General features: G+C 41.6%; 1 protein-coding gene across 1 annotated transcript; it reads right to left on the reverse strand.

Annotated features, from left to right (window-relative positions):
• Positions 1–1,373: 1,373 nt before the first annotated feature.
• On the reverse strand, positions 1,374–24,197 carry MARCHF3 (membrane associated ring-CH-type finger 3). The gene is made up of 4 exons (XM_030466919.1): positions 24,001–24,197; positions 15,044–15,251; positions 5,695–5,904; positions 1,374–1,554 (listed from the first exon to the last, which is right to left on the reverse strand). Exons 1-4 carry the CDS (start codon positions 24,195–24,197, stop codon positions 1,396–1,398), a joined length of 774 nt encoding a protein of 257 aa, XP_030322779.1. The 3' UTR covers positions 1,374–1,395.
• Between the last annotated feature and the right edge of the window lie 1,450 nt (positions 24,198–25,647).

The raw sequence follows: 25,647 nt of genomic DNA on the forward strand, positions 1-25,647 counted from the left end.
TTATTGCTTCATATAGGTAGTTGAATCTTATATCCCCATTAAATCAACAGTTACAAAGAACATTGTTAAATAATGTGAGTGCAGCTAGACTGGTCCAAAGACAATAAAGAAACTAAGATTCTTGGTTTTGTGCACTAAAGCTTTTTCTCCTATAGAGCACCCACAATATCAAAGAAGCTCATGTCTACTGGTAAACACTCAAAATACTTTAAAATATCTGAATTATTAAGTATTAACTTTCTTGATATGTGTTCAATTTTCAATTCCTGCAGACTTTGGAAAACAAAGCATATGGTGGCATTTCTATCTATGCACACTTCTAAAAAATGTTTTTTAAAGGCACAATGTATCAATTTCTAATTCTAGCAGCTTTTGTTAATGAAATTTCATGTAGTTCTCTGAAAAGTCTCTATATGTGTGTCTCTTCTGAGAGGAAAGAATTGCTGAATTAATTGAAGCATAAAACAAAGGGGAAATAGATGATGGCAGTCAGGAAAAGTCTAATCTTTACACTCCAAATAACAGGCTGTGTATTATGTTTTTAAAGAGCCTTAGTCTCAGTGCCACAATGAGACGTCAGGGTTACTTTCACTGTGGTAAATCTGTCTGTCAAGTTGAAAATTCTACAGCTCTAAAATAATGTTAATTTTTATGCAAGCAAGTTCCTTTTCCTTCTAACACATGTATTTTTTTTCCTGAGTGCTAATACTAGTAATTTGGAGTTGGAAGATTATTGTAATTTGTGTCATTTCTTTCTTCTGACCATGCTAAAGTTATTACTTAAGAATTTTCCTATTGGAAATTCTCTGTCAAAAAGGAAAGACAAAAAATATTATTGTCTAATCATTTTATAGCATTTAAATAATATGCCAGTCTGTAAAACTCACTGCATATGATTTTTAATAATCCAAAATTCGGGCATAAAGGACCTTCAGATAATATCAACTGGGGAAATGTCATCGCTGTGCTTTAGGAAATTAAAAAACAGCACTAGGTATTGTCCAGCTATCTGGAGAAATAATACTATAGGACCAGGAAATTATTAAACAAAGCGCTTTTAAAATCTGTTTTGTATTGAGATATATATATTTATATATGCTATATATATGTAATTATCATAGTTTTTTAAACCATAAAAAAGTTTGCATTACTTGATGCAAATATTAACACAAGTTTGTACAATTCCATGTAGTATCTGCTAAACAAACAAGTTTGGCATCTTAGCAAATATCGTATGATTGCAGCACCCAAGATCTGAATATGAAAGTGATTTATTCCTCTGCAAAGAATCTGTAAATCTGATTAGCAGACTCCTGGGTTCTGGATGGTGTTCTGACCCCAGTGAGTTTGAGCAAAATATTTTTAGTGAATGGCCCCTGTGCAGAACTGCCCATATTAAACAATTGTCTCCTTTGAGTTCCTTTTGAGGGACTGCAAGCCCAGCAGGGACTGCTGGTCAGAGGGGATGTTGACAGATTTTGGGATTAGGAGTACCACTTGCTGATTGGTCCGACACCATTCACTGTATAATCTACAGTGATACCTAAAGGATACCTGGAGAGAGAAGAGAGATGCACTGTCTTTAGAGTCACTTCAGTCTTACAAGCAACCAGCTGGTGTTTTGGGAGAAATACCTTCAAACAGTACAAAAAGCTGATAAGCAACCCAATTGGTGGGATAAAAATAGGCAGAAAGTGGTGGGCAAAAATGAGACTTACCATGCAGATGGCTTGTTACCCAAATTGCTGTGTCATAGAAAAGCAACTTGTGCCCTTCTTTCCACTGTTGCTTGCCACTCGTTCCTTTTTTTCTGTACCATGACCAGTCCAACATCTTGCCTCTGTCTTTCCCAAGAACTAGAATTATGACAGTCGCTTACAATGAGTTGAGGGTAGAAGTTGTTAAACTGACAAATAATGTAACTGGCTTGATGACAAAGGCTTGCAGGCAGGTAAGCTGTATGCAACACTGACAGGGCTGTATGTTCTCCTTGGTAATGCTTTCTTATTGAATGCATGAAATTTAAGCTTCCAGCTTCCGGCTGCCTGTCCTTCCTGCCTTTCCTGCTTCCCTTCCTTCACCCGGCATTCTGGAAGGATTCCATCCGTTCGTCTGCCTGTGGTCCTGATCTGTGCCAGCCCATATCTGTGTGTGTTCCTGCCTCCAGTTCCCGACTGCTGCTGACTCCAGGAGTCCAGTCTGGACTTTCCCAGGGCTGCCCTGCAGCCTCGATGGTGGCGTGAGAGTTATTGGGGAAAAGGGGGGGAGGAATGTGGTATCCATTTTCCTGTATATTTGTATATATTTAGTAATTTTTCCTATTTATCATTACTGTTTCATTAAAGTTGTGTAGTTTAGTTTCCAGCCCATAAGTCTCTCTCCCTTATTCTCTCTCCTTTCTTTATCAAGGAGGAGAGAGAGATTAATAGAGAGCATCTGTTATTCGGTTTAATTGCTGGGCCAGTGTTAAACAGCTGCAATGATGCAACTAGGTGAGTGTGGTCCAGCTGCTAATATATGTGTACCTCAATTCAGATTGTCTTTCAGTTTTTTAAATTTCCATCATGCTTGGTTTAAGAAAGCAGGTGGAAGATCCTGCTGACTTTGCAGAGAAGTGGCCATCAAAAGGGGTTATGCTGTACTGCTTGCTCTCCCACCTCTACAGCAGTGACAGGCTGCCTGACAGTGAGGTAGGGAGGGATGTTAAGTAATACACATGCCTATGAATGTAGCCTTCAAAACCTTTTCTTTATTGCAAGAAGTGGTTTTTTTCATTAAATCTTTTTAAAGCTGTCTTCTGTTAACAAGAGAAAGATAGAGCTTTTGTTCACTAAGAGGCTGCTCAATGACAGCTCTTCCAGCCCATGAACTGATTACCCTCCCTTCAATCTCTGCTCCCCCTTACAGTAAAGCAATCTGCAACTTCCTTTCTGTGGAACGTTGTGTATGAAAGAACACAAGAAATTTCATTTAAAAAGATACTGCAGTATCTGCAGATATCATGTGGTAGAGAGAGAAGGGAAGGAAACAAGTCTGAAGATGAATGCCATGCAAAATGCAGCCAGAAGAGAGAGATAGAGTTTAGGTGGAGTTTTCAGATAGCATCAGGTGATTCTTTGAAGAACTGCTGCACTGTTAAACCAGGCTTTAGCTGCTTGTTAGTTTAAGGCAATTTCACAGGACAGCCTAATTGAATTTGACAGCTTGTTTACAACAGGTTCTTGCCTGGAGGCAGTTACCAAGTGACATTAGCTACTGAATTTCAGCAGAGTCATGGCTGCTCATTCTAACTTGTCAGATTTTGCATACCTGGGTGCAGAACTCTTGAGATGCTGAACAAAGGCCAGATTTACATTGGTCCTTGGCACACTAAATCCATCTGTTCACCTCTTCAAGAGGACAACAAAGGGGATGTCTGTCTTTCTACCTTCCTCTGAGTTAATTTGGGTTAGTCATTGTTTTAAACCAGCAGTTAAATTATATTGGAAACTGTAAGACCAAATCCAGGCTGGTGAAAGGACTCGAGCACAGACCCTATGAGGAGAGGCTGAGGGAGCTGGGGCTGTTCAGCCTGGAGAAGAGGAGGCTCAGGCGAGACCTCATTGCTCTCTACAACTACCTGAAAGGAGGGGGTAGCCGGGTGGGGGTTGAGCTCTTTTCCCAGACAACTTTCAGCAAGACAAGAGGGAATGGTCTTAAGTTGTGCCAAGGGAAGTTTAGGTTAGATATTAGAAAGAATTTCTTTACCGAGACGGTGATCAAGCATTGGAATGGGCTGCCCAGGGATTCTCCTTCCCTGGAGATATTTAAAAAAAGACTGGATGTGGCACTCAGTGCCATAGTCTAGCAACTGCAACGGTGGTTCAAGGGTTGGACTCGATGATCTCTGAGGTCCCTTCCAACCCCGCCAATTCTATGATTCTGTGATTCTGTTGTACTTCAACACACTAGTTGATATTCCAGAAATAAAAATTACCTGTCTGCAACAGAAAGCAATGTAGCTCTGTATTCTTCATTTCAGCAGAAATCTCTGACTTGTATGTGAAGCTTTCTGCCTAGCCGTATCAGGTTTGTGTGTGTACATACACAGTTACAGTGATTTAATGCAGAGCAAAAGCAACAGCATTTTATGGAGAACTTGGCTGTTTAAGGAGAAGGGATAAAATAGTTTACTGTATGTTAAATATAGCATCTCTCCTGTTCTCTGCTCACTGGGGTAACTGTGGTGTGTAAATAATATATATGCCACCTTTTGCTTCCAGAGAAAATAAGCTGATTTATTGCAAGTAAAATGAAATTCTAGTTTTTCTAATTTTCCCCAGTACCTAAGGGAACATTGTACCACATCTTGTGTATAAATTACCCCACAGCACTCATTATAGTCCCTGCACCGCCATAACTGAGAAAGCAATACAGGATTCTCCTATTACTGAAAATTAATGGGTGGGTGCTGTTCAAGGGTAAAAACTCCCATGTGTGGATCTGTTCCTTCCTGTACAGTAAGGGGACCATGGAACATCCCTAGGGAAAATTAAGACTGGGGCTTTCTTGCATGACTGATGGGTCTCAGGGCACTGAGCAGAGAGCAGCCATGTCTTCCATGTGTAGGGTGCTCAGTGCCATTTGTAAAGAAGTTGCTTTAAATTTCTACCTTGACTTCACAAATCTGCCCTCTGAGAAAGTGTGTGGAAACAGTTGCTCAAGCCTATTAACTTGATCTGCAGATTTACTTAAACCTCCTCAAAACTCTTTTATCCAGTACTAATACTGTGAGAGCAATCAGGGCACCTTCTGCATTGTGATGAAAGCCTGAGAATCCTTCCCACCACATGTCTCTGCTCTGCTCACCAAATAATGCCCTACTGGACAGGAGGGTTACTGTGCCCTCAAAAATATTCTGCCTTTCCCTTCCCTGATTAACACAATACTTCATTAGCTCATCCAGGAGCTCCCTCTCTATCCATGCAGGCTTCCTGGCATATTTGCCTGACTTCTTTTTTTTGTAGAGATTTATCACTCCAGAGCTTGGAGGTGATATTTAAATATTAACCATCTTTCTTGAGTTTCTCTTCCCCTCCACGACTTTACTCCATGGTACCCACCACGCAGGTCCCTGAAGAGGCCAAAATCTGCTCTCCTGAAGTTCACAGTGCGTGGCCTTCTTGGTGCTCTAAGCATCTTGAACTCCACCATCTCATGCTGCCCTTTGGCTTCCCCCCAGGCCCCCTTGCTAGTGAGAACAAGATACAGGGTAGCACATCTCCTCATTGGTCCAGGTGTTGGGTTAGAATAAAACCTAAATGCTCTGTGGAAGCCAGGTTGCTCAGCTAAAGCTTTTTTGTGCACTGTGCTTTCCCTTTTTGCACAAAGTCTTTCATAAAACTCCTATGCCTCCTATGGCATGTCTTGAACTCTTCCACATTACTTCCTAGTCTCCCTCTTCTTATCCCCTCCACTATTTCAGATATGAGAATTACAGACCCCAAAGGCAAACTGTCTTCCTGGTTTTCCAGAGAACTTCAATGGTGTGGAACCAAGAGGTCTCCTGAGGGTGTAAATTAATTTTATCATTACAGAAGCTAAAAATAAGCAGTGATTATATTTGTCCACCCACTCTGCAACATTCTGTTCAATTATTTTTTCTGATTTTGTTTTCCCTTATTCCTGTAAGTTGAACATAAACCCAATACTTACTAGGGTCCAAAAGAGGTATATAGTGAAGAGTGCAACAGTGAGTGCAATTAGGCCAACAGCTTCTAGCCTACTATTAAAGTGCAGGTGGTCCACTGCTCCTCGTAGACACAACCAGCCAGAGATGGTTGCCAGTGGAGTGATAAACAAGAAGCACAACATGTCTCCAAAGTGGGTCCGTTTCTCACGCGGGGGGCCTGGGTTCCTCAACCACTGCAGGCAAAACACAGACAAAGGAAGTGTCAGCACAGGGACTATGTTTTACCTGCTTGCAAAGTACTTGTCCCTTTAGGGAGGGAAAACAGACCACACACAGGCCCTGCCAGAAAGCTCCCAGATGAGCTTTCCCCCCCTCCCCTCACAGCCTGCTGATGTGCACTTCTTCTAGCCATGCCTACTTGTAAAAGCTGCCTTGAGAAGAGGAAGTGTTTTGCATTGCACAGTCCCTGGCAATCAGCTGCTGAACCGTTTGAGAAACTTTTCTAAATGTGTACAGAATCACACCATCTGACAACTTGAGTGAAGAAAATGTTTGTGAATATTATGTTATTTTAAGATTATTTTAATTTTTTTTTTTACATTATACTTGTAACATTGTTGGAGACATTTTCAACTTGCTTTCAGGTATCTGCATGCAGGAACAGTTGAATTCACACAAGGTTACCTTTATTAAAAGAATATTAATTTTGCTAAATAGAGTGCCTGAGGGTCAACTGCTGAAGTAAGGGTTGGCTGAACAGCTATCATGCGCATGCAGCTATGTTTTCATGAACAGGATTTTAGATAGTGAAGGTGAAAGAAGTTCAGTCTGAAACAGTGCACGGAGACCTTTCAATAAAAAAACTTAATCACTCAAGTCAATATTTCAACAGTAAAGACAAGCAAAGCCTTCAATTTTTGCCAGTGTAAACTATAGGATTTGGTGAAAAGCATTCTGCAGCTTTCTTTTTTTTTTTCTTTTCTGACATATGCTTTGTATGCAGGGTACTAAACAAATATTTCTTACTGGAGCACCTGGGAACCCCTGCCAGCCTGGGAGCAGTACATCCTGCCAAGGCAACAAGGGCAAACACATCACAGCACAGGACTATGTCTGCCTGGAGAGCCCATGATTTCAGCAAAGGAGTTAAAGCCAGGAACAGACTTTGAGATGGAGTGAGCAGGTATAACCCCAGCTGCCTGCATGGTTGGAGTTGGGCACAGAGCAGGACATTGATTCCTGGTCTGACACATCCCTAGGCCCCTGGATCCAAGTGTGGAGGCCATGATGAAGGCAAGGAAAATCACGCTCCTTCAGGGAACTACTGCATTACCTCTTATTAGAGCAAGAAGAAACAAAAGCCACCATAGCTCTGTGCCAGCAACTGTGGATAAGGCTCATGGATCCTTACACTGTTTGGCCCTCTCATTTCTCCCAGCATATTATATGTGGCAGTAGAAGTCCCATCTCTTCAGCCCTAGAAACTAAGGCTGGGGATGTGACTTCATCTCTTCACCAATTAAGTGCTTTTTAATTCAGCCACCTTGGGCTTTTTCTTCTTTTCTATTAGAGAGCTACAGCAATGATCGAGAGGAACAGCAGGACTCGTGAGTTTTGGTAAGAGGGCAAAGCCACGAGCATGGTGCAAGCTAATTAATATTTCTCATCTAGGTGTTCTACCCTTCTATTATTTTCAGACCTTCCTTCATTTTTTCCCACTTTGCCCACACCATGAAAACAAATACAGGATTTACCTCTCCATCCTCATATAGGGTAAATAGCAATCAAGAAACTGAATGCAACCAGGAGCAGAAAGTCACTACTCTGGCAGGAGCAGAAAGGCACAAATCATTAGATAAGTTTGCCTCAGCCTCACTATCTCTCAGATAGAAATATTAAATTACCAACTTGACAGGATTTTTGTGAGACTTAACTGCAACACAGTGACTCAGCAGCCTAAGATGCAGTTTCATGTATGACTCACGAATTTAGAAGAACACAAAAATATGTTCACAAACAATTTTTGCAGTAGGATATAGGCTTTTAATTTGCTTACATACTTTTAAAATCCTAAACAACTGGGATTTGCTTCATAAATGCTATGTACTACTATAAGGAAGAAGTTGTAAGGGAAGATACTAGTTACAGAGGGAGTTTCAGTGTAGGGGTTTTTTTCCCTTCTCAAGCAGTGTATTAAACTCGAGGTTATTTAAAATACCAGAATTACCAGGTGTAATGAGTTCACTCCAACAAGCTGAGCTAAGCACCCACACAGACACTTGCTCATCTACTCCCCCCCATCAGCATGATAGAAAACACTGCAAGCACACCTTGCTTCTGTAAAGCCTGTACAAAATAAGGAAAAATACATTTACATTTTAACAGCTTTTTATGTTATTGCAACTTTACAAAGAATGATATAAGTCATGTGTGGAGCCTCACAACATTTACTTCAAGCTTTCATTCCATTTACTTAAAAACACCCCTGAGGGTGCATGGGTAACAGCTGCAGGTTACAGCTGGTTGCTTCTACAGGAATTATTGCAACCTTCACCTTGCTCACTTTCCACAAATCCCTGTACTGCAAAACCAGAAGGACAATGAGAGGAACTGAAGGCAACTGGTAGTGGAGATTCTGCTTGGCAAGCTGACTGTGAAGAGGTTTTGTGAAAAGTATTAGTTTAAAAGATGACCTCAAGAGAATTGCTGAGCACTTGAAGTTCTTCCTCTCAGTGGGAATTTCTCCACTTTCCTAGAGCAGACCTTAAAATGACAATCTCATCTCAGCACCATGTGGTGACTGTGTGTTCTCCCTGTAACTGGTCAGTAAGGAGTGCACTGCAACATTTTAGAGTCCATTAAGTGGAGGCTGTATTCTCAAATCACAGTCTGTTGTGATCCCCTTGCATTCGTGCAGCTCAGCTACTGAAAGAAATACTCTTCACAGAGCTGAGTGAGAATGAAGAACAGCAACAATACATGCATGCAAGGAAAGATGTACATTAAGACGTGTTGCCATCTCTACCCTATGACTTTCGCAACACACAGTACAATTCACCTAAATTCAGACATCTGTTTACAATGTGCCCTGTAACCTGATTGAAAGTTTGTGCAGACAGAAATGGTGTGAGAGTGCTTCACAGCCCAATGGCTACCTGTATTCCTTGTCTTGCCTGACCCATATGAACAAAGCAACTCATATTTTGGATGAGGCTAAGAAAGACAAGCGCAGTATTAAATAATAAATGCACACACACATATGTGCCATTCTATAGTCTAACCTTAAAACCTGGAGAAATTTAAGTAGCTAGTTCTGAACTGAAGGTCAAAAGCACTGAACAAGTAATTTCAGTGGCTCTGTAGATTTCAGTCACAACATGTATTTTTATCCTTAAGTAGTGCACATGCATTTCTAAGTCTGCTTCTTTTTAGATTCTAAGTGTCAGTCTTCTGTTTTGGAAATATGCACTATCAAATAACTTTATAGGAAAAAAGCCAAGTCATCAAATCCTTTTGTGAAACAAACCCACACAATAATCTGAACAAAGTGCTGAGCTGATTGATTAGTGTTGCAGTACAATAGGGACTACTCCGCCGGCAAATAACAAGATGTAATGCCAGATGCAATTGCCAGATCTGCACTGTGATACTCTGAAATCTGTCATTAAAATGTGTCAATATGTGAAATGATTTCTGGAATATGAGACTGTAATAGTAATAATCTCAATTTTTGAAAAGAAAAACAAAGCAAAATGAAACAAAACCCCAGAAAACCAACCCCACCCCCCAAAAAAAAAGTCCACAAAAAAACCCACAAAAAAAAAATCCGAAACAAAAAACAAACACAAAAGACCACAAGAACAACAGCAGCAAAAAACAACCAAAAACACAGATCATAGAAAAGGTCATATTTGAAGCAAAATGCTGGCCTGCCTGGAAAAGCACTGGTTTTTTAACTGGTATCTTAAAGTAGACAGTGATTTTCTCTTCCTGAAATACAGTTAGAGAGCCTGAGTAACAAGACACATAGCAGTGCACAGCCTGATGTACAACCCTAACACAAGCAAACAAACCCTGTGCCTGGAGACTAACACCTGATGAGAATCCAGTCCCTCAAATAAATGTGGGGTCCCACCTCATTCTTCACACTGACACATACCAAACAGGGTCTTCTCAAAATGAGAACACCTCCCAGACAATGAACTAACAGCTGAGGCTGCAAAATCTCTCTGTTGCCCCAGCCATCCACGCCACCCCTTTGGCAGTGGGTGCTACTGCCACAGTGGTGTGGACCACAGCCAGGAGGTCTGCAGCTCAGTGAAAGGGAGTAGGAGTTGCTGAAATGTCCCAGACCATCTGTCTGCCAGGGAACACTCACCCCTCTATGGGCAGCCACAGCAATGGATCTGAGCAGGGCAACATCTTCAGCCATCTGTTTCTTTGCCCAGCAAATGTCTGTTGAAGCCTGCAGTCAGTGGCAAAAATTCTGCTGACACACTGGTGATCCCCTCCTGTGCTCATACAGGACAGGTTCAAGTGGAGAACATAAACGGTATCAAATAAACAGAAGGCTTCTACCACAAAAGAGGACTTTTTAGTCAGATTCATTTATCTCACCGAAGCCACACTTTAAATGTATCTTCGGGATGGTGAAAAGAAGGGAGAACTGAAGGGGGGACATCAGTGAAGGAGAATTGCTACTTAAGTTAATGGACAATGTTGGCTTAAGAACAAATGGCTAATAACTGACCATCAATAATTTGGGGGAAAGAACAAGAAAAACATTTCCAGCCTTCAGAGAATCCACCTGTGGAACAGCCTCTCGAGAAGAGCGGTGTAGGCTAAAACCCCCAAAGCTGATACAGTTTTTTTGAAGGAACTTGCTTACATTTTGAAAGGGGGTTTTGATGTACTGCATTTGACATGAGAAAATACTGTTAACACATGTGAGTCCCCAGCACCTCACACACTGACATGTGTAATGCACATTTAAGGATCTGTCTCTTCAAAAAGCAGAGTTAATTTAAATTATTCTCTATCCTAGAAAAATAAAATTGACCTCTGGACCTTCACTAGAGGTCTCCACTCTTCAACTGAATTAAAGTGCTCTGGAACTTAAGTGTGTATTTGCAACAGTCCCTGGGAAATTATTGGTCTATAAACCCACAAATGGCTTCAAAATATTTACCTGATATTTAAAATTGCATGTGAAACCGGATCTGCACAAACCCCTTTCAGTGAGAGTGTGCAAAGATGTTTATTTGACACTGTCAAATAATCTGAAACTTTGAACTCCTGAGATGAGTGAACAAGCTCAATTTTGTTTTAAGTGATTTACTTCGTCCTGACTAAGAGAAGGCAACTAGAGACTGGAGAACTGTTCATCTGTAAAGGGAGACAGACTGAGGCATCTGCACAGAAGAATAGCAAAGTGAAATCTTACATTTGGAAAAGGAAATAATTGGAACAAGCAGCAACTCAGGACCAGAACACCCTGGAGAGACTCAGAATGGTAATTTACCTAAACTAACCAAAATGAGCAGCCAGCAGAATACTGCTGCAAAACACCTCCAAAAGTCTAAGCTGCTTCACCACTGAGAAAGATTAAATCCTGGAAGCACTTGTCTGCATAGTTCTAACTTCAAGCAGATTATTCAAAAATGCTAAGTAAAGTATGTGCATAGTGTCTTTCAGATAAGATCCTAAGGCTACAACCTGTTTCCACTAGAAAGCCCTTTTTAGTTCACTACATTTTTTCTTTGAAAATTGACTTTACATAAGTATTGCTTGAGTTATACCATCAGCAAAAAAGGTTCCACCCAGGCTGAAGAAAATCCATCATACTGCTTTTCAGTTAAAGCTATTGAAATAGTTATCACTTAAGAAGCTTGGGGGAGAAGAGAAGGAATTGTCTGCTTTAAATGTGTTTTCCTTTGAACTAAAAATTGCTTATTACACATCAAACGTATCAGTTCATTTCATTCTCTTTATGCTGAGTGATGCAGTCAATCTTGATGAAAACAGTCTGCATACAAGAAAAATGCTAGCAATTATTGTCACTTCTGGTTTCGTGCCAGCAGTGATCAGTAGGAGCATTCTGCCTTGGGCTTTAGGCAAAGACAATCATGGTGCCTGCTTTTTTAGAGTGTTTGTCTTGAACGAAGGACATTTTTAAAGACCAGAAGGACCATTTATTGGCAAAATAAACACAAACAAACAAGCAAACAAAACAACAAATTACAACTGAACAATTTAATGATATTATTCAAATACTTTTTTACTTGAAAATTCTGTTTTAACATTTTTCAGTCAAATGTTTTGAAAGACAGCTTAACTACATGTAACTCAAAATATAGTCTCTGAGGCCAGAATGGTATGTGCAAGTGAAGTCTCTCAATCTTCTTCTGTTAACATTCTCTTCACATATATAGCTAAGCCTCTAAGAAGCAGCTATCAACCTAGTGAAAGGATGAGGAGAACACATAGAACCATGTTATCTTCTTTTTTTCTTTGTCCCCTTTAAGAAAGTGAGGAATAGGTCTTTGAATAATGAGAATATTTTTTTTTTTGAAGGAAAATCCTTAGTAGACAAAATTAATACGATAATTGATTGCTTCAAGCACTTTTATACTACCTGTCACTGACCAATGGATAGGATATATTCTCTACACAAGACTGGGCCTGCTGGGGAGTTAACTGGATATGCTTCTATAGACTGTGCTCTACAAATTACTTTATTAGTACAACAGTCCCTCCTTACCTCCTAAAATGCATTGGTAAATTCATCAGTCACCTCCAAAGAAAGGACCATTTACCATTTCCACTATCTAGTTCAGAGGAATCATTGGAGAACACATTAACTGTATTACTATATTAAGAGAAATTTTTACTCTTCACCCCAAACACACATACATACAAAACCAGACACTCACATGATGGAGATAAAAGCAGGTGGCCACTCTGGCTTGTCACTTGTCCAAACATGACAGCAGGTTCTATTGAAAGATGGTCCTATTACACCTGATATATCCCCCTCCATGACATCATACTCTTAAGTAACACCAGGAGAAAGACAGGGCACTGCTTTTAGGATGCATAAAGTGAGGGAACCTGGCAAATTGCACCTGCTTTTGTCATGCTTTGCTTTGGGAACTTTCAATTTGCTCCAATTATTTACAGGGAAGGGTGTCTAAGGAATTCAAAACATATTAAATAAGTACAAACTTTAGGGACAAACTTGATTCATACTAGCAGAAATCAAAATGTTTGACTGATAATCTTTTTGCTTAATTTTCCCCCTTGCATACACTCATCTCTGTCTCTGCTTTTGTCAGCTTTAGAAGTACAACTTCTAAGCTGAAAATATATGCTCCGTGTAAGATCACAAGGGACTTCAAAAAAGTCAGCTGCTTTTTTTAAATTACCTTTTCTGCAACTGCATGTAGCTGTTGACTTCTGCACTAAAACACTGTGGGTACAGTAGCTGAGAAGCAAGAAAAGAGTAGGTAGTAAAGAGAAAAACAATGTGTTTTAACAATGTGAATTAACAATGTGTATTATGTTTCAGAAATGTTATTGCACTAGATTCTCATTGTCCTCAGCTGAGAAACAAAATACAACTTTGTCATTATTTTTGTTATTACTACTGCATCATTATTTATCAGTGATGTTGCAAAAAAGAAGCCTCATTTCATCAGGGAATGATCAAGTGATGAGATTAGCTTTGCTTTCAACTTCTTCAGTCATCATTAGCTCTGAACAATGTCATGTCCCATTTGTGAAAGGCAAGCCTCAAAAGGATCTGCTGCAAAGGAACATCCTGAAGAGGCTGGACTCTAAAATCAAACTGTTTACTTTGCGCTGCCTCAGCAGTACTTATCTTCCTTTTCAGAAGGCAAATTCAGAATGCCAACATCCTCGCACCAAAACCACAGCCAACAACTTTGGTGGTGGCTCAGAGCAGCTGGCTGAAAGATGTCACCACCTCCACTGGACAATGTTCAGTCATAAGGATTTTGCTGTTCAGTGGCTGAGAACACACAACATCAGCATTTCTCAAACTGAGACCAGCTTCCTGGGAGAGGCTTGAGTCCTTCTTGGAAGCACCAAACAAGCCAGAGGCAATGGATACAGCTCACCTAGGCTTTCTCTGCTTAAGGCCTGACAAAATTACAGGTCTTGTACTAAAGACTGTGTCATGTATCTCTTTCTTGCTGATTCTAAGGAAGAACTCTTAGACACAAAATGTACATGCCTAACTTAATGCAGCATAAAGCAATTTTGATTGTCTCCAATGCAAACTGCTCACCCTGTCATTGCATGGGCCCCTGACCCATGCACCCAGCACTCAGTTTTATCTTGTATCCTCTCATCTGTGAACAGGAGAAAAATAAAATGCTCCCCACCACATTTTTAACACGGTACCACCTATATTCTACTACTGTTAACAGGTACAAGTTTGATTGTTAAGGAACGTATGTAAGAAGGATATACTGTCCTGAACACAAGCTTAGCAGGTAAGCATCTGTGTCATTAACCAGTACAATAAAATGCTTCTCACTAATTTTGAAAAATATTATTATTTATAATTCACCTCCAGTTCCAACACACACCATAATTTTTTACATTTTTTTTCCAAATTAAAACAGAGGAGGAGAAAGATCACTAACAGTGTGAAGATTGTGATCTTAGCTTGTTTATTTCTCTTTTCCTAAAAACAAAACCAACCCAGACTGTCAGACTTCATGCAGCAACTAAAGCATCTATAGTTGACAAAACCTGAATTTTAATTGAAAAGGGAGACACAATTGTCCAGTTCACTGTTGAGTCTGGCACACACGCATGAGGAGGCCAAAAGCTCACTCACAAATGGCGAAACGTGCCAGACACTGAGCAAGAACAATTCCTTCTTGTTGGCCTAGCATGCTAAATAGGTTTCTGAGGGTCCTCAAGTTCTTCCCTCTCAAAAGCAAGGAAAAAATATTCATGACCTATTTTTAATACGATGAATAATGACACCTGTCTTGCATTTCACAGAAACCGTTACTTCCTCTCTTTCAGCCTCTATCAAGCTGGCTGGTATACTAGGAATTCACTGCACACTGTTCCCCAGTTCTTCACCCATGTTTACAGTGAAGCAAATCCATCAATCTCATTCTTCTAGCTTGTTTCAGTTGGTTCAAAATAAGGGTTTTATTATTCCTGCCCTTTCCCTGAGTTCCTGCCCTCATCTTGTCAAGCCCAAAACTCACAGCTTGCTTTGGCTTTGGCAGAGCTGCAAGGGCTTTGTGATGCTTATGTATCAAGCATACCAAACACAACATTATTTGCTCATTAAAGCCAAGCTTTTGTGGACATATCCCATGTACTGACCTCCACTAGTGGCCTGGGCTTGCGCTCCACTGCAAATCTGAAATGGCAGAGTTCACAGTAGCTGGTATTTGAAGATGACAGCCAGTGCTCCAGGCAGCTGCGGTGAATTGTCCCCAGGGTCCCTGTGCATTCGCAGGGGGAAAGCAGGTCTTCCTGACTGCTGCCCTCATGGCAGATCCTGCACATTGGCTGGTCATTGAATGGGCTACTGGAAGAGGAGAGAAAACTGCTGGTCAGTATCCAGAATTGTGATCTAGCCTCTCTCACTTTCTCTCTATATGTAATGAATTAACAGTGGGAAACATTTGCAGCTTGCATACTTTGCTCTTTAGCTAGCACAACAAGCCGCTCTGCTCTTGGCTGCAAGCATTTTGGTATTCTTGTTTAAAAGATCTCAGGACAGGGACAGGGCGAAGAAGTGGAGAGTGATAAACACACTAGAGTGGCAGATGAGAAACAGACAACCAAGTGTTTCTGTACCTTTGCACATCTCAACTCTTCACAGTGCAGCAGAGCAGCCACTGCATGAAATCTTGCACATCAGGAAGTTTTAAACCTGCTGCAGCTAAACTCTTGTGCTAGTGATGATTCCATGACCTACAGGCTAAGCTGTTTTCAGTGACCAACACCACAGGACTACTAGACCTGAAACAACAGTACCTTGCTGTAGTGGTGTGAAAGTGGGGTCACAGCTTCAGGCAGGTATGTGCAGGCGGGAAGCTCCTGCCCTTGGAGAGGTGATGCTAAAAGCACTGCAAACAGGACTGTGCCAAAAATCCCTCCCTCATTGCTACATATAGCTGTTTCTCCTGCGTTCCCTTCCTCAAACCAACCACCTTTCTGGTGGCCGGGTGATAATATGCAAAGCAGGATGGGTGTTCCTCTTGCCACAGACAACCTAAAGATTCTGATTTTAACTGCTGAGATTCTGATTTACAAAGGAATCTTTCAGGGAAGAGAAAGGCAGCTGCATGGCTCCATAGCTTGCTAAACCAGTTGTTGGGGAAACAGTTCAGAAATATCCAGGTTGTGAGCAATCCTGACTTACTTCAATTTAGGCCACATTGGGTTAATGGTTATTGAGGCCTAGTTAGAGGCCTGAGAATAAGCTAATGGGAAAGAGATAACTAATTGGCAACAGAAGAGGAAAATAATTATGTGAGAAGAATCTTTCCGTGAGAATGGTATGTGTAATTGGAATACAAAGCCACCTGCATGATAAGATGATGTAAACAAGGCTTCTCTATATAAAGTGAGTGCAAGTTGCTAATAGACGATTTCATACAATCATATTGATGTGCACATGGAATCCTTAAGCCTCCGCAGACTGTTTTCCCACAAATGGCGCCCAAACAGGGACTAAGGGTGGCCCGGACCAGGGTCTAAGGACGGCCCGGACCAGAGACTCTTATGCTGTTGCTTCCAGGAGCGATAAAGACAGCTGGAATAAGAGGGCGGAGAAGCCAGTCGAAAGGAGATTGCTGCCCCGGCAATCTATGTAGCTGGTGCCCGGCTACGGAATAAAAGAGGTACCTCGGAGTTGAAGAATCTTGCCCTGATCAGGTGAGCGGCTGGGCAGGAGATGGGGTCTACACTCTGATGTACAACAAGAAGAGACAGTAGTTAAGCTCCTCCAATATATTCTCTCTATGAGAGATTTATTACACGAAGGCAGGACCTTACGTGAATTACTGAAATGGGCACGGGATAGAGACTTGATCCCCTCGATGGGTACTGTTTTTGAGTTACCTACTTGGGAAGCCATAGGTATTGCCCTATGGGATAAAAGTAGCAATGGAGATAAGAAGGCACAACGCTTAGCGACACTTTGGAAACTGATTAGAGAAACCTTAAAAGAAATGAAAAGTGAGAGGTCAGCAGCAGCCTCAGCGTTTGTTGTCTTAACATCTGATCTGCCAGTACCGATGAATGCTTGGGGTATGAACTTGACCTCTAAACAGTTGTTTGAGACACCTAAAATACCCTTACCAGCACCTGAAGGGACTGTACTGATTCAAACTCAGTCAACTGTGCCATTTGACCCTGGGAGTCGGATGAAAAGTAAAAATGGGACCGAGAAGCAAGACCAAAAGCGACCGAAAACACCACCAGAATCGTCGGAGGACCCAGAGGGAGAGAAGCCGGAGAACACAGGCGAGGAATCTTGGAATGCAGACTCTCGACCTTGCAACTGCCTGCCGTGGCTCCTGACTGCTCTGCCACCTTTCCACCTTGGAAGCCTGATTTATCTTCTTGACCACAGTCGCCATCAATTAATCCTCTGCTTCACCTGTCAACACCATCAGTGCCTGCTATAGAGCAACAACCAAGGAAGGAACTGGGACTCGGAGACAAGCAACTAAGGAAACTGCTGAAGAAGCTGACAGAACTGGATACCAAGGATGAGTATACCCCTGAAAAAAAAAACCCTAGTTTTTGCTCCGGGGAACATCCCGAACAATGGGACACTAATCCATTTTTACCCCCTGATCTGTTCCCTATTCCTGCTCCTATTTCCCTTAACCCTTTAACACCCACTGCTCTACCTCTTCCAGATCCAACATGGGGAGGGGAGGGTAGTGGGGGGGGGGTGGTAATGTGTATCCAGTAACTAGATGGAAGGGAATTATTCAAATGCTATAGTTGAAGGAGAAATGGTTCCCAATATGAGTCCGATGGTTTTCCAGTGATTGTGGGACCAGGAGGAGGAGGTCAATGGGTTGCATTAGATTGGAAAATGGTAAAAGAAGCCAAAGTTGTCATTGCGCAGTACAGTTTGAAATCGGCTTGAGTCATCTCATTTGCAACATTCTTTTTACTGCTCAATTGTTGATGCCATACGACACAAAAATGCTCATTAATACTCTGTTAATTCCTTCTCAACAATTGCAATTTCATCATAAATGGTAAATGCTATGTGAAAATGCAGCTGTGATTCCTAGACAGAACACCGATGCATTACACGGAGTGCAAGCACAAATATTACTGGGTGCTTGTCCTTTTGTATGCGCAGATTTGCAGGCATAGTTTCAAACTGAAGTGTTACAACTTTCACAAGAATTGGCATATAAGGCTTTGCAAATTGTTCATGATCCGGCACAAACAACCCCTTTCTCTTACAAATATTAAATAGAGAGAGCAGAGTCATATTCAAAATTTGTGGATCACTTCTATTCAGTGGTAATATTACATCTCAATTTGCTAAAAACAACAACAAAAAAACAACAACAAAAAAAAAAAAAAAAAAAAAAAAAAAAAAAAAAAAAAAAAAAAAAAAAAAATTATTTTTTTATATGTTGGCATATGACAATGCTAATGAAAAAACTAAAAGTGCATTAGGACTACTCCCAAAAAGGTGCTACAGCAGCCCAATTCTTAGAAGCTGCTTGAGGTAAAAATGCTTAAGATAAAGCTGCTTAAGAACCATCATTGCAATATAGTTCTCAATATTGATGTATATTGTGGTGCATGGTACACTGGTGTTTCATACAGAGATAAAAAACTTGGTTGGTAATTATACTTGCAGTTTTGGTTTAGGAAATGGTACCATTTCATTTTGTTTCAGGGTGACTTTACCAGATTTTGGTGGCAATATAATTTCATTTTTGAATCTTCTAGTGGTTGTTGTTAGTTTTTCTTATATATTGGTGAGAAGTAAGACAAAAAACACAGTTATGAGAATGAGTGTGCCTTTTCGGAGGCTGGAAGTTGCTGCGGAGAGTGAGAGTTGCTCCTGGTACGGAGAGCACCCCCACTCCTGCCTCCGCAGCCGCTTCTCGCCCCCCCGCACACACTGCTGCTGCTCAGAAAATGAGCCCTGCTGCAGACACCACAGCAGAGAAAAAAAAAAAGTGTGTGTGTGTGTGTGTGTGTGTGTGTGCTTTTGTGCTTTTGCTGTTTATAGGCTTGGAATTTTGTCTCTAAATAATTTTATTTGGCTTTTTGGGCTTCAATTTGGCAACCATGGAGGAAACCAGGACTCCACCGTGCTGTGACCCGGGAGGGGTCTGGGGACGCTTTTGGGGCCCCCCGATAAACTTTTGTCGGATAAGCCTCATCTACCCCCTTGGTTCTACGCGCCAGTGGACATCTGAATTTCCTCATACTAAAAAGTTATTTAAGCCCTTCCAATGTAGTGTGAAATGTGCTTTTAGTATTGTGTTGTATTCATAACAGGTTTTTGTTAATGTTGTAATTTATGTGATCGTTTATATGTTGATTATGGGATGCGTGGTCTAGATGTTGATTGTTGATTGTGCTATTCGGTTGCACTGCTAAGCAGATAAACTTAACTTTTGATATTTTAAAAGAGATGCTAAAAGATATTGATAGTGTCAGACATGCAGTTTTACAACATCGTGCTGCCACTGACTTTTTATTGTTAGCTTTTAGGTTATGTTTGTGAAGACTTGGATAGAGTGTATTTGCATAAATTTAGCTGATCATTCAGAGTCAATTCACAACCAAAAACGATTGATGATTGATTAAGATAACATGAAAAAATTAACTGTTGCATATACTGGGTTAAATGAATGGTTAAATCATTTAAGGATATAGGGATAGCTTAGAGATTTAATTAGACAAGGTTTATCAATTATATTTGTTATTATTGGTTTTGAGGGAAAAAAAAAAAAAAAAAAAAAAAAAAAAAAGGGGGGACCAAGCGTGGAGTGGACCCGAGAGGGACAGATCGTTTTGCCCCCTAATGCAAGACTATTTGGTTTGGCTACTGCGAACTTCCACAGACCTGCAAATAGCCTTGGGACAGCTTAGCGGGGAAATAGCGAATTCTTACCCCTCATATCGCTTGTTACCACTTTTATCTAACATGCAGTGGGAATCATGTAGTTTTTTGTCTGACAGTCCAGTGGACGGCATAATGGTCTTTACGGATGCTGGAAAAAAATCCTGTAAAGCTGTTGTTACCTGGGAGGAGACCTGGGCAATGGAAAGAACATTTAATTCCAGGGAAGTCATTTGACTCTTTGCAAACCCTTGAACTTACCGCAGTTATTTGGGTTTTTGAAAAGTGGAATAATGCTGCTGTAAATATAGTCTCTGATTCACTTTATGTAGTAGGTATTGTTTTAAGAATGTATCATGCCATTTTGAAGGAAATTTCAAATAAGCATTTGTATTTCTTATTGCAGAAGTTATTAAGACTCTTAGCAGAAAGAGAACATCCTTATTTTATCACTCATATCCGGAGTCATCTTAGTGACCAAGGTTTGGCTATCGGTAATAACGGAGCTGACTATTTAGTTGCACCAGCGTGGACTGGTCCTTCGGTTGATGTTTTTTCACAAGCTTGACAATCTCATGCATTTTTCCATCAAACTGCTAAAGTGCTAGCGAAGCAATTTCATTTACCTCTGGGGGATGTCCAAGGAATTGTGAAATCTTGTCCTGATTGCCAAAAGGTTGATCTTGGTATTGAGATGGAAGTCAATCCTAAAGGTTTAAAATCCTTGGAACTGTGGCAAATGGATGTCACTCATGTACAACAGTTTGGACGCTTAAAATATGTGCCTGTTGTTATAGATACTTTTTCTATGGCCGTTTGGGCCTCTGCTCAGACTGGTGAGGCAACGAAACATGTTATCAGACATCTATATGTATCCTTTGCTGTTCTTGGAGTACCTCAGTCTATTAAGACGGACAATGGCCCCGCTTATACTTCTGCTCGTTTTCGGCAGTTTTGTGGACAATGGGGTATTCGACACGTTACTGGTATTCCTCATAACCCTACGGGTCAAGCAATAGTGGAACGTTGCCATTTGGTACTAAAGACACTCCTTGAAAGACAAAAAAGGAGGAGGAAGGGAGTCCTCCTCAGGACCGGTTAAGTAAGGCTGTGTATGTCATGAACTATTTACACCTTACAGGAGATCCTACAGAACCTCCGATACTGATTCACCAAAAAGCTTTAGCAGACTTTGCTTCAGAACCTTCCTACAAAATTTTGGTGGAATTCAAGAATTCCATCACTGGACAATGGGAAGGGCCGGCAGAGGTGAAACTGACTGGTCGAGGTTATATGTGCTTACTTACAGGTACTGGAGTGCGTTGGGTACCGAGCAGATGGGTTCGACCATGGAAACAAACACCTTTAAATGTGGATTCACAAGTGATAATATTTCTGATACAAGTATTTGGTTTGGGAGATTGTACTGATTTATTTTATTTTAGGCTGATTCCACCAGATTTTAGTAGTAATAGTGTTTTGGTTTTTAAAGTTTTTGGTAGGTGTTGTTAAATTTTTCTCATATATTGGTAAAGAGTACGATAGCTTCATAAGAATGTTTTTCGGAGGCCGAGAAATGCTGCGGAGAGAAAGAAATTCCTCCCCCCCCCCCCCCCCCGACTCTTTCCCCCGCGGCTGCTTTTCAACCCCCCTTCGTGTGCCTGGCGATTGCTCCCAGCAAGCTTGCTACAGCTGCAGGTGCTGCCTCTGCCCCCGCAGATACTATAGCTGTGAGCCCTGCTGGGAGGGGGAGGAAAGGACACCACATAGCCTCATTAAAGAGACAAAAAAAGAAAAGTTTTTCTAATGCCTTCTGAAAGGTATGAAACAGAAGTGGAAAATATTTTTACATAGTTCTGGGCATCAAATGTCCAGGCCTGAATCTTGGTAGATAATAACTCAAGGGTTACCTGCTACTCATGAAGGATAGTGATATTTTCTTTTCCTTGAAAGGAGATTCTCGCTATCCATGAAATAGAAATAATTTGGCTTCAATTAGGTTGCGTCACTACTCTGCTTTTATGCAAACTCCAGATATTTTAAAACAACTTACTTTGATGGGTACATTGATTATAATTTGATCTATTGTTTAAGAGAAGAGTTTAAAAGATGCTCAAAGCTGCATTGCAAAATACTGTATACTATGCAGGGAGTGGTGTGATAAAAATTTCTTCAAGTTTAGTTTGAAACCATTAGAATACATGATCCGATAATAAAACTATTTTCATTACAATTAAAAAAAAAAAAAAAAAGGGGAAAGACAAGGGAAGATCAAACTGGTCGATGCAACAATTAGGCCTAGAAAACAAGGGAAAATTTGAAATTTGGGTTTCTTGCTGTTTCATTTGTATCACACACAGCAAGAGGAAAAGCCTTTGGTAAGAACTGATAAAAATCATAAATATACCAGTTAGCTTGTTGGCTTACAGATTTAATTAGGCAAGGCTTATCAGTTATATATGTTATTATTGCTTTTATATTACTAGTATGTTATTATTGCTTTTGCATCAATATATATGTTATTATTGCTTTTGCATTATTGGTATGTTATTGCTTTTGCATTATTAGTATGCTGTTTATGACAATATATCACTAGCATGTTATATTATGTAACGAAATAAGTCAGAATTGCTCAAAAAACAAAAAGGGGAATATGTTGGGGAAACAGTTCAGAAATATCCAGGTTGTGAGCAATCCTGACTTACTTCAATTTAGGCCACATTGGGTTAATGGTTATTGAGGCCTAGTTAGAGGCCTGAGAACAAGCTAATGGGAAAGAGATAATTAATTGGCAACAGAAGAGGAAAATAATTATGTGAGAAGAATCTTTCCGTGAGAATGGTATGTGTAATTGGAATACAAAGCCACCTGCATGATAAGATGATGTAAACAAGGCTTCTCTATATAAAGCGAGTGCAAGTTGCTAATAGACGATTTCATACAATCATATTGATGTGCACATGGAATCCTTAAGCCTCCGCAGACTGTTTTCCCACAACCAGTGAAGCAGGAGGAAAGCAGGAAGAGGCTGCTGCTGAACCACAGATCCTTCACTGAAGCTTCAACTCAGCCCCACATGACTGGTTAGGCTGACAAGGTCGATTTCTTGTCTGAGGCTTAAAAAAAACCCAAACAACCTCTTCCTATCACATACACCACCTCAGGTGAACTCTTCAGAAAAACAGCACATAGTGGCACCCAGCTTTTCCCTCTGTCCCTCTGCTGGCTCCTTGCAAGCTGCCTCAGTTAGGTCTCACTCACATGAAAACGACATCAAAGTGTAAAGAAGCCAGCAAGCTCCTTGCAGTCTGCCTGGTAAAACAGAATTAAGTTGAGCTTGATGCTCTGCACACACATCTGAGCTGTGCAAAATGCACAGGGTTTAAAAAGTTGCTAAAGGCTCAGAGGGAAAGGCCCTTTCTGGTTGCCACATCACACAAAAGGCAGCAGATAATAATTTCTCTCCAAACAAGTACAGTATTACACTGAGACACGGTATTAAGTTTGCTGTTCTGGGAAAACCCAGGTCTACTTCAAGACCCACACAGTCTTTCCAGTTTCACACCAGTGCAGTGGAACTTAATTTTGACCAAGTATCAAGTCTGATACAGGCAAACCTTAAACATCCTCTTTCCTGCTTTTAATGAAACAACAGCCAATTCAAAGCAGGCTACTGCTTGGAAAAGTATTTCACCACTAACCTGTTAACATAAACCAACAGCAGGAAGGGCAACTTTCAGTCACCTGAATTACAATCAGTGGAGCAGAAACACTTCTGTGTGGACCTCTGCCAGAAGCAGCTTGTTTGGCTGATCAGGGCACCGGCTTGGGAAGCGTGAAGGAAACACAGCAGAAGTGCCGATGGCAGCACACAGGCTACACACAGCATCCCCATGCCAGCCCACACCTGCCAAAGCCTCACACTTCATACCTAGGCAAATTATTGCAGCTGGCATATTTGAGAAGCAGCATCCCCAGACAGCTCGCTTTCCCCTTCTTCACTGAGACTAACGGTGAGGGAAGGACATAGGCAGCACGGCCATTACAAAGTTCGTACGAGGGTTTCATGACAAGGGCACGGCAGGACGCCTTGACGAAGCTCGCAACCACAGCTTCCCCCTGGGTCCGGGGGGACTTCAGGGCGACAGATGGTGAGGGGGCATTCCAGACCACGCAAGGGAAGGGCCAGGCCCGCCCACCTCCCCCCGCCTACCTCTGCGAGGCCAGAGCCCGCACGATGGAGGAGAGCCTCTGCCCGTCTTTGGCCGGCACTTGCGTGACACAGTGCGGGCAGCCGCCCGGGCCGCCGCCGCCGGGCTGGGTCTTGCCGTCGGGTGTCGTCTGGCGCGGGCGGTCCGGCGGAGCTCCCGGCAAGTGGCTGCAGTGTAGCGGTGGGCGGCAGGTCCCCATCTAGGGAGGAGGGAAGAGAGGGCGGTGAGGAAGGGTACGTCCTTCCCTGCTTGCCACTCCGCCACGCTGATCAATACCGGGCGTGAGAAAAATCATCCCTCTCTCCGCCCTCCCCCCGCCGCCCCACACCTCCGGCACCTCCCAGCAGAGAGAGGATCCCTACAATGTTGTGTGTCGCGGAAAAGCGGTCCGTACGTGTCACGAACAGCAAGCCGGGGCTCTGCGCTGCTTTTTGCTTTCTGCAGACTCCTAAAGCCACGAATGATTAATGGAAAGACTAAACCTTTTTGTCTCTCCTCCCCCAAATGCTGCAAAGGAACATAAAACCTTCATGTTGCGCGCTCGCGAACTTAAAAGGCTGCCCCTGTCCACCAATGAGAGAAGTTATGTATCAGCAGAGAAAGTGGCCGATCAGTTCCAAATCCACTGTGAAAACACTGACCGCAGCTCACCGCATCACCAACCCCTGCCAGAGCACAGACTCGGCAAACAACCCAATACAGGGCTTTTGTCACACAGACCTGCTTAATAACATCCTGCTTGCAGTAATAATTTATGCCATAAAGTCAGGCAGAAATTACAGTTTGCATATGCATCTCTCCCATCACTTCAAGTGACTTTTTAAAGTTGCTTTCAGCCACGACAATTGGAAAGCAAGGGTTATGCTGGTTGCGAACAGCCTGGGAACGTAAATCCGTGATGCCTTCGTACAATGATCCTTGCCGTGTGCTTGCCGATGAGGGGGGGGGCTGAGTGGTTCAAGAGGCAGAACACCAGACTAAATGTGCCTGCAAGATTGCTCTAAAGGTCAGTCATTGACAGCACGCACACACAGGGTGGATTAACCCCTCTGCAAATGAAGGCAAAGTCTTCCTAGCATGCCCTGAGACACCCTGTTATAGTCACATGAAAATGCTACAGATTACTACTATGATATTCACATGTTGAAACCAGACATGTTTGCACTGCATTAAACCCTCAAGTAAAGCATTCTGTACTGGACACTGTTACTTGTGTAGTACCACTACTGCAGCAGGAAACAAGTGTCTTTAAAAATTAAACATTAATCGACTCTTTTAAACAGTGGCATTTCTCTGGGGTTTGAAAGATAACTTGTAATTTGAACTCAAGGGATTTGAGCAATTAAGGTTGCAGACACCTTTGGCAGTAAGACTTCGCAGCATGTCAGTACATGATGGGTCTGCCCAGACCACTGGTGCCACGCAAGTTTTCATACAGGGACTTGTATTCTTAGAAAGACATCTAAATCAGGAAAATTCTTGGCCAAGTGTTTGTTTTACAGGATTATTGCTGCTATTTTCAAACCATGCATAGAGAGTGAACTGGAGACTGATGAGACAGCTTACAGAGCAGTGTTTGGAGAACAAATAAGAAATCAGTGTCTGGCTCTCTTTTACAATGAAAAATGAAGCAAATGACTGATTTCTGA

The sequence above is a fragment of the Calypte anna genome, chromosome Z (genome assembly GCF_003957555.1).
Source record: "Calypte anna isolate BGI_N300 chromosome Z, bCalAnn1_v1.p, whole genome shotgun sequence".
NCBI classification, from domain to species: Eukaryota; Metazoa; Chordata; class Aves; order Apodiformes; family Trochilidae; genus Calypte; species Calypte anna.

Excerpts from the sequence above, each read along its gene's own strand:
- MARCHF3 (XM_030466919.1), bottom strand. The coding sequence starts at position 24,197 with ATGGGGACCTGCCGCCCACCGCTACACTGCAGCCACTTGCCGGGAGCT. Across the intron at positions 15,252-24,000 it reads CGGGCTCTGGCCTCGCAGAG|TAGCCCATTCAATGACCAGC; the intron begins GTAGGCGGGGGG and ends CTCCTCTTCCAG. Across the intron at positions 1,555-5,694 it reads TATACCTCTTTTGGACCCTA|GTATCCTTTAGGTATCACTG; the intron begins GTAAGTATTGGG and ends TTCTCTCTCCAG.